This window comes from Lontra canadensis, unplaced genomic scaffold (genome assembly GCF_010015895.1).
Source record: "Lontra canadensis isolate GAN:19392208 unplaced genomic scaffold, GSC_riverotter_1.0 scaffold99, whole genome shotgun sequence".
NCBI classification, from domain to species: Eukaryota; Metazoa; Chordata; class Mammalia; order Carnivora; family Mustelidae; genus Lontra; species Lontra canadensis.
In genome coordinates this window covers 5,166,676-5,175,499 of record NW_022631093.1, presented here as the reverse complement: position 1 = coordinate 5,175,499, position 8,824 = coordinate 5,166,676, and the positions used below count along the sequence as shown (strand labels likewise).

Here is an 8,824-nt window from a genome sequence, read left to right as displayed (position 1 = left end):
GTATTTTTTCTACATACACAACCATTCAGGAAGCCAGCCACAGCCCAGAAGACAGTCACCTAGCCTTATCATTTTCTGTTAATATTTAGTCAGCATTTCCAATAAAATTACTTTCTTCTCCAGATCAAACACTTTTACATAGGTCCTACATGCGAACCAAATAGGTACCCAGGGAATATTCAACTAGGACTTGCTTCATTCTCATATTTTTTGTGTGCATCTCACACTAAATTAATGAGAGATGCAACATTCTGAGGCTAAATAATTCAAACTTGGCTCTTTTTCAAAGAGCGTGGGGGCAATTCAAACTGTCAGAGGAAGAAACATCATAAAGAAAGCAAAAGCCAAATGTTTTCCACAGGAGTCCTTCTTTCTGCTGTCTTGATTTCAACGGGTAAGTCAAAAACAATTTTAGAAACTTGGCTAATTTAGAAAAAAAATTTAATAAAAGATTTGAAAGTCATTAATATCACAACCACAATAGAAACTCACATGGTTGACTACTAAAAATGGGCTAGGAAGAATACATGGTTGGGTGTGGGAGGTCCTCCATGATTTCCACTCTTTAATGAGGGAAACAGAAAAGTAGAATGGAGGACTTAAAGAAAAGTTTAACAATCTTGGTCTAGGATTTAATTGGAACATCATTAGAAAATAAAAAGTCTGTGTGAGAATTTGATTTGGAGAATTCCTGATAATAGCAACTGGTATGGATTAAGAGAAGGGAAACACTCCCTTAAGAGTCAGGAGAAGAAAAAGAGTCATTTAATAAGTTGTCTAATATCTGCCTCGATTCCCAGGGATAAATATTTTTTGCCAAAGTGATGGTATTATATCTCGATCAAGATACTGACTTGAAGCTTGGCTCAAATGTATAAGACATCTGAAACCCATCATCTAAAAAGTATATTAAAGATTATATATACAAAAGGCCATATTCTGTAGCTCCTCTTATACCACGTATATCAATGAATAGTAAAATATCTTTAAATAAGATCAACAATCAAATTAGCTCATTCTTGTTTTTGCTTCTATTTTATTTCAAAATAAAAAGATGAGTTTGCTAACTGCATCTCTCTATGAATATTACCACCAAAAGCCTGGGAAATTTAACTCAATTGAGTATTTACTGCTTACCATACTAAAGAGAAGCTATACCTCAAACAAGTGTGGACAAAATACACTGAGAGAGCCAGCCCCTTCTCCATGTTTTACTGCTATACAATTTTTCATACAATTACTTCTACTTCCGTCTTTCCCTTTTCTTTTCTTTCCACTCTAAATTGGTCTGACATGTTCTTATTTCTAAGAATCTCCCTCTTCCATGTTTGCAAATATGAAAGAGATTTGTTTAGTGCTAAATAAACTTTGCTAGTTCAGAGTCTGTTTCCTCTTTAATTCAAACATTTTCTTGGATTTGATTATTAAGACTTGCTGTAAGGAAACATTTCAAAGTTACTTTAGAATTTCTACAATTATTTCTTTGAGCCACGTTGTTCATTTTTGCTTAACCTGAACATAATGGTCCAAAGTAATAAGCAAAGAAAATTTGAAACGCACAATCTAAGTCACTCACTAGTCAATAATCTGAAACAGACTGTAATGGTGGAGATGTATTTATGCTTACAAATAAATAGTTACAAGTACACTGTATGTAATAAAACAGTTATTTTATGGCCATGGAAAAAGCTAATTTTCCATCTGAATCAGGAGTTAAAAGGAAGACCTGCCCATAACCTACAGAAAGAGAAAAGCAATAGTGAAAACAGAATTTTTGAATCCACTGGGAGACATATAAGATAAAGAGAGACTGGAAATATGTGAGGTCAGAAAACCTGCTTCTCATGTTTCTCTTTTTTAGCACTGGCTGGACCATGGGCTAATATCTGCGCTGGCAAGTCTTCCAATGAGATCAGGACATGTGATAGTCACGGCTGTGGCCAGTACACAGCCCAAAGGTATTCTTATGGTTCTTACCTCTTTGCTTAATGTCCTTGCCTCAAGTGGATCCAGGGGTGAAAGCAGCTGACAGTAGGATCCAGGGGTGAAAGCAGCTGTACTAATGCCTTTAGAGCAGCTTCCAAGACCTCTGCTTCAAGGACGGACTCTGAATTGGGAACAGAGCATATAATAAAGAGGCTAACAAACATACAACAATCATCATGAATCTGATTTTTCAGGTGCTGGCCTTTTACAGAAGAGAAGAGGTTGGTAAGAGTGGGCATAAGGACAACAGTGAGGGTTGTCAGAGACAACTTAGAAATCTCACAAGCTGGGGTCATTTTGTGTTTGTGCTCCATTCACTCTGATAAACTCAGGAGTATTAAACTCACTGTATTAAAATATCATATACAGTAAATGATTTTTTAAAAATATTTATTTATTTACTGGAGAGAGGGAGAGAGAGAATCCCAAGCAGACTCCACAATGAGAAGACAACACAACACAGGGCTCCATCCCATGACCCCAAGATCACGACCTGAACCGAAACCAAGAGTTGGATGCTTCATAGCTGGAGCCACCCACATGCCCCAACAGTAAATGATGTTTATAATCACTTTGGGATTACTGAGACAAAAGTAAGATGAGGGTAATGTAATTCATTTATAATAGTTCTCCATAAAAAGACAACTTTTTAAGTGGACTTGAAGGGGTCAAGATTCATGTATCTTTAAAATTTACTTACATAGATTGGCTCATTTCCCCAAAATGCCATATAATAACCATAGTTCATAAATTATTAAAGGTTGTATACATACCAAATACTATCTGAAATGTTTTAATCTTTACAATATGGTTATTACTAACTTCAGTGGGGGAGGTTAAAATTGAGATAAAGAAGAGTAAGGACATCGCAACATATTCTCCAGTTCTAGGGTTTGATATCCTAGCCTGGGAACGAGTTAACACCACGTTTCTGGACAAAAAAGTTCCAAGGGCAGTTCCTCAGTCTGTTCATTCTTATTTACATTCTAGAACTCACAAGCTTCACCAGGGTGTGGATGTCTTGTGCTCTGATGGATCCACCGTGTATGCACCTTTCACCGGAATGATTGTGGGCCAGGAGAAGCCATATAAAAACAAAAATGCCGTTAATAATGGTGTTCGGATATCTGGAAGAGGTAAGAGGTATTGTATACACCTGGGACACATACTGGAAATGTTTGATGCTTATCTATTTAATGCATTTGCCATATACTGAAGTTTCATACTTAATTCAAAATGGTGACATCTATAATAGAGAACATAGGGTACCAAACTAAAAAGTCCCTCCCCTGAGATGTTTATGTGCACACTCTACCTAACCCCACAGCCAATCGAAGGACTTTCTTCTTGTGGCCCATGTGGTTTAGTCTAATAGTCTACAAACAAAATCACTTTCAAGAGTATTTACTAGAATAAACAGATACTTTCATTTACCAAAATCCCACACTTCTAAGATGGCATTTCTGCAAAAGTTGACTAGAAATATTTTCAAGGCTTTTATGTTCTAGGTAAAGTTGGGTCATCGAGTACTCCAGGTATGGGCCTATTCTTTATCTGTTTTTTGGGTTTTTTTGTTTGTTTGTTTTAAATCCACTGAGGTCTAACATTCACAGAGAAAAGTGCACAAAGCATAAGCACGCAGCTCCTAAACTTTCACAAAGTGAGAACACCTGTGTAACCAGCACCCGAATCAAGGAAAAAAACAAAATCAGCAGGATCCCAGAAACCTCCCCCTGTGCTACATATACTCATTCCTCCTACAAGGATAATCACTACACCACCATACACTAGTTTTGCCTATCTTGGGAAATGATATAAACAGAATTAGACAGTAATGCAGTCTTCTTTGTGGGGTTCTTCCATTCCACTCATGTTTGCAAGATTCGCTTTGCATGCCATTGCGTTCTCAATGATGCAGACTGTTCCATTATATGCATACATCTTCATGTATGTAATTACCCTTCTCTAAATGGACATTTCTGTAGCATCCAGTTTTAGGTGACTAAGAAGATGCTGTGAACTTTCCTGCACATGTCCTGTAACGAACATAAATGTGCAGTCCTGTTGGGAGTGGGCCTGGAGGACACTGCCCTCATCCTGGCTGTAAGAAACATTCTGTGAGGGACGTCAGATCCTCAGGGATCTCTATGGTGGCTGTCCTCTGTATGCGTGAAATGACAAGAGAAACTGCTGCCACTGGACAGGGTGCACTTAGGAGGCAAGGCCAAGGTTGGCATGGTTACCCAGCGGGCAACACAGCTGAAGTGCTAATCAGATTCGTCTGAAGCACAGAGATCTGTGGCATTGTCTGGTTAATTACGGTGACCCAGGAGCTGAACAAATGGGCAGCCTACTAAAACCTGATTTATTTGTGTAAATGGGAACTCTGATGAACAAAATTGTGACTTCAATCATTACAAGAGTGGGACACAAAACCTCTCCCTACCCGCTACCAAATGCCAGGCTCGAGCCAGTTTATGATCCCAGAGCCCCTTGAAAGAAACCAGGACTGGGTCCTTTTGAAGAAGGTCTCTGTCACTCGGCCAAAAATTTATACCGTAAAACTTACTTCTCGCTATCCTCAATGGGACCTGCAGCTATTTTGCAGGATGGGTGCACACTGGGGAAGAAGAAACACCGGGGCTTCTCAGAGATTACTGGATACTCGCTCAAAGAGAACACTAATCCTGGACATCCAAAAGGCCACTGTGGTCAACCAGTCAGACTAGAGGCTTTCAGGGTCAGGTGATCAATGTAGTTTCTCATCAGGGTCCATCTGACAGTGGTCCCAGTGTGTCCACACACCCGCTCTGTGGCCATTTCCCCAGTTCCAGGATGCATAATTGGCATCGACACAGTGAGGGCAGAATGCTGTAGGAATGGACATGCTGGGTCACTTGGGCTGTGTTCACCTTCCATGTTAGCCACCACTGCCACAGTTTCCCCGAGTAGTACTTCCAATTTATACGCCAACCAGGAGTGCATAAAAGTTCCAGTTGCTCCATGCACAATATTTGATGCTATTTACTTTTTTCATTCCAGCCATTCTGATGAGTATGCAGCGGTATCTCGTTGGCTTTAATGTGCATTTCCCTGATGGCTAATGCAGCTGAGCACCTTTCATATTTATTGATGACATGGATAATATATTTTGCAAGGTGCCTATTCAAGTATTTTGCCCTGTATTTTCTGACTTTTCTTACTGGTATATAGGAGTTTTTGGTATGTTGTACATACGAGTCCTCTGTCAGATCTGTGTGTTGTAAATATCTTCTCCCACTTCATGAGTTACATTTCACTTTCTTTTTAAAAGATTTATTTGACAGAGAGTGAGAGAGAGAGATGGAGAGAGGGAGGGATCACGAGTAGGAAGGCAGCAGGCAGAAGGAGAGGGAGAAGCAGGCTCCCCGCTGAGCAAGGAGCCTGATGTGGGACTCAATCCCAGGACTCTGGGATCATGACATGACCCAAAGACAGACGCTTAACCAACTGAGCCACTGAGGAGGCTCTACCTTTCACTTTCTTTATGCTATCTTTTAATACAAAATTCTTATTTTTAGTGCAATCTAATTTAGTATTTTCCTTTATTGTTAACATACTTTTTATCTAAGACCCATTTCTCACCCTAAAATCATAAAAATACATTCATCTTTCATATTTAAATTTACAATCCATTTGGGATTTGGTTTTGTGTAAGGAATGAGGTAGGGATCAAAATCTTTTTCCTCATGTTGGTGCCTGACTTAGTACCATTAACTCGACAAGACTGTTTTCTCCCCTACTGTATTGCAGTATAGTATCTATTGTCATAAATTGTGGTCTGAATATAAATAAGTCTGTTTCTGGTCTTTCTACTGTGTTTCATTGGTCAGTGTGTCAATCTTGCACAAATACCACACTGCCTTAATTACTGAAGCATTAAAATACATCTTGATATCTGATAGTATAAATCTTTCAACTTCTGTCCTTTCAGATTGCCTTGACAATTCTTAGTCACTTGCATTTCCAGATACTTTATAGAATCAGCTTATCAGTTTCCACCAAAAATTCTGCTGGGACTTTGACTGGGTTTGCCCTGACTATATAGATCAAATCAAGAAGAACGGAGATCTTAAAAGTAATGAACTTCCAATGCGTAAACATGTTATAGCCTCCATTTATTTAGGTCTCCCTGCACTGTTGTATTAGTAGCTGTCATACTGTTGAGATTGTGCACATATTCTGTTTAACGTGTACCTAAAACATACTGTACTGATTTTGCTTAGATTTTCTATAGCAGTACTGTCCAACAGAAATAAAAGTAACAGATATAATTCAAAAATTTCTAGTAGTTATGTTAAGAAAGTTAAAAAACAATGAAAATTAATTTTAATGTTTTATTTTACTACATATCTTTAAAATATTATTTCAAAATGCAACATAAAAATTACTAATGTTTTACCTTCTTTGTACGGTCTTCAAAATCCAGCATGCATCTTATACTTTAAGTACATCTAACTCAGATTAGCTACATTTCAGGTGCAGACTAACCACATGTGGTTAATGGTTACCATGGTGGATAGCTACAATTCTAAGGCGTTTCTTATGTTTTCTGTCCACTTGCCCACGGATATGTGTGTTAAAATCTTCTATCACTAGTGGGTTTCTATTTCTTCCAGTATCTCAGATAGTCTCTGCTTTCTATACATGGTTTCTGTGCTATCTGTCCATGGACAATTGTAACTGCTGTATCTTCCAGTATAAATAATTGTATATATTTGCATATTATAGCATAAATTCTCCTCCTTTGTCTTGTTTAATTGCAGTATAACTGCAGTATAAATTGTCCTCCTTTGTCTTGTTTCTGTGATTTTTGGCTTGAGTTCTGCTCTCTGATAACAGAATCATAACCCTTGCTTGTCTTATTATTTCCATCTGCTTGACAAATCTTGATATAGCCCTTAATTTTTTGCCTTTTTCTTTTTTTATTTAAAGATTTAATTAATTAATTTATTTGCAAGAGTAACAAAGAGACAGAGCACAAACAGGGGGAGGGGAAGGGGGAGAGGGAGAAGCAGACTCCCTGCTCAGCAGGGAACCCAATATGGGGCTCTATCCCAGGATCCTGAGATCAAGACCTGAGATGAAATGAATGCTTAACCCACTGTAACTTAACACTGTATTGTGTTTTACTGGATACAACAAAGAACTGGGTTTTGCTTTTCAAGCCAGTAGGAATTTTTTTTTTTTTAAACAGAGGAGTTAACATTTATAGATTTACCTCATGTAAGCGTCCCAACATTGTCATATTACATCATAATTATGGTATTAAATTAACCTTACTTATTTGGTGGGTCTTTGTTTTTAATTTTTTTTTAGTACTTAGTAAAATTTGCATTCTTGTGCCAATTATGTCCATTTTTCTTTTTCCTTTAAATCTAAGCACTTTATTAAACTAGGTCTTGGAGTTGAAATTATTCTGGGTAAGAACAAAAAAATATGATAAAAGTTTCAATTTTCTCAGCAGCCTAGTGCTTTCTGCTATTCCTCAGTGTCTTCATTAAATTTTCATTTAATCTACTCTCTCAGACATCCAGTCTTCATCTCTGATATGATTTTGATGTCTTCTTCTGTTCCCTCACTGAGTTCAACCAAGTCTCATTTCTTTTTTTTTTTTAAGTTTTATTTATTTATTTGACAGAGATCACAAGTAGGCAGAGAGAGAGAGAGGAAAGCAGGTTCCCTGCTGAGCAGAGAGCCCGATATGGGGCTCGATCCCAGGATCCTGGGATCATGACCCGAGCCGAAGGCAGAGGCTTTAACCCACTGAGCCACCCAGGCACCCCACCAAGTCTCATTTCTTTTTGTCTTCTCATTCATTTCTGTTCTTATTTTTTGAATTTCTGATTCGAGTCTACTGAAACCCAGATATTGACTAAATTAACTTCTGATTTATTTTAGGTTTCTGTATTAAAATGTTCTACATTAAGCCAATTAAATATAAAGGCTCTATCAAGAAGGGAGAAAAACTAGGAACTCTACTGCCCTTGCAGAAAGTCTATCCTGGCATACAATCCCACATACATATTGAAAACTGTGACTTGAGTGATCCTACCGTGTACCTGTAAGTGGAAGACACATGACCACATCTTCTAAATAGAAAACCATCTTCTTAAAAACCTGGATGCATATCCTACTCTTCAAGAAATTTGTGTCCAAATAAAAACATGATGAATGTAAGAAAGAAAATAGCATTTTTATTTCAACTCATTGACACTTGAATGTTTGTCAACTAATTTCTGAGAGTTCTCTGATTTTTCTGTCACCTATGGGATCTGAGGGGTTTTACTTGTTTGTTTTTTAAAGTTTCTCAGTCCTAAATACACAGGATAAATAAACATACAAATTCTGGCCTCTCCAGACCACGTTTTTGACACTTCTAAGACTAGCTACCTTTCTGCCTAAGAATAGGAAAAAACCTGAAGCTGTTCTCCTGGTACAAGAATAGAGTGTTGCACAGTGCTGGACACACATACATACTTCATAAATACTAAGTGAATAAACTGGAGTTAAACTCTGAGTAAAAGTAGGGAAGAGTTTCAGCAATAACCTCAGGTTTGTCAAACCGGTCAAAGGGTGAACTGTTTGCACAGAGAAGACAGAATTCGCTGGTTTTCACATCTGCACTTGCCCAAACTATATGAGCAAAACATTTTCTAAACATAAATATAAGAAAATACATCAGTATTTTCGATTTCAGTAAGACTGCATTACAGGAATTTATCATCCTGGAAACTTTCCATGAATTCTTGCTTAAATCCTTTTGGAATGTAGAAAACTCCAGCAGAAAGATTCTGTT

The 8,824-nt window shown here is 37.7% G+C and overlaps 1 protein-coding gene across 1 annotated transcript; it reads left to right on the top strand.

Annotated features, from left to right (window-relative positions):
- Positions 1–288: 288 nt before the first annotated feature.
- LECT2 (leukocyte cell derived chemotaxin 2) lies at positions 289–8,156 on the top strand. Its single transcript, XM_032837645.1, has 4 exons — positions 289–394; positions 1,862–1,958; positions 2,977–3,122; positions 7,927–8,156. The coding sequence occupies exons 1-4, from the start codon at positions 349–351 to the stop codon at positions 8,091–8,093; spliced, it is 456 nt and encodes a 151-aa protein (XP_032693536.1). The 5' UTR covers positions 289–348; the 3' UTR covers positions 8,094–8,156.
- The last annotated feature ends 668 nt before the right edge of the window (positions 8,157–8,824 follow it).

What these genes read in the sequence shown, in the direction of transcription:
- LECT2 (XM_032837645.1), top strand. Translation starts at nt 349, where the DNA reads ATGTTTTCCACAGGAGTCCTTCTTTCTGCTGTCTTGATTTCAACGG. An exon ending in TGCTGTCTTGATTTCAACGG is followed by an intron (nt 395 to 1,861) that starts GTAAGTCAAAAA and finishes TCTCTTTTTTAG; the next exon opens with CACTGGCTGGACCATGGGCT. An exon ending in GGCCAGTACACAGCCCAAAG is followed by an intron (nt 1,959 to 2,976) that starts GTATTCTTATGG and finishes TTTACATTCTAG; the next exon opens with AACTCACAAGCTTCACCAGG.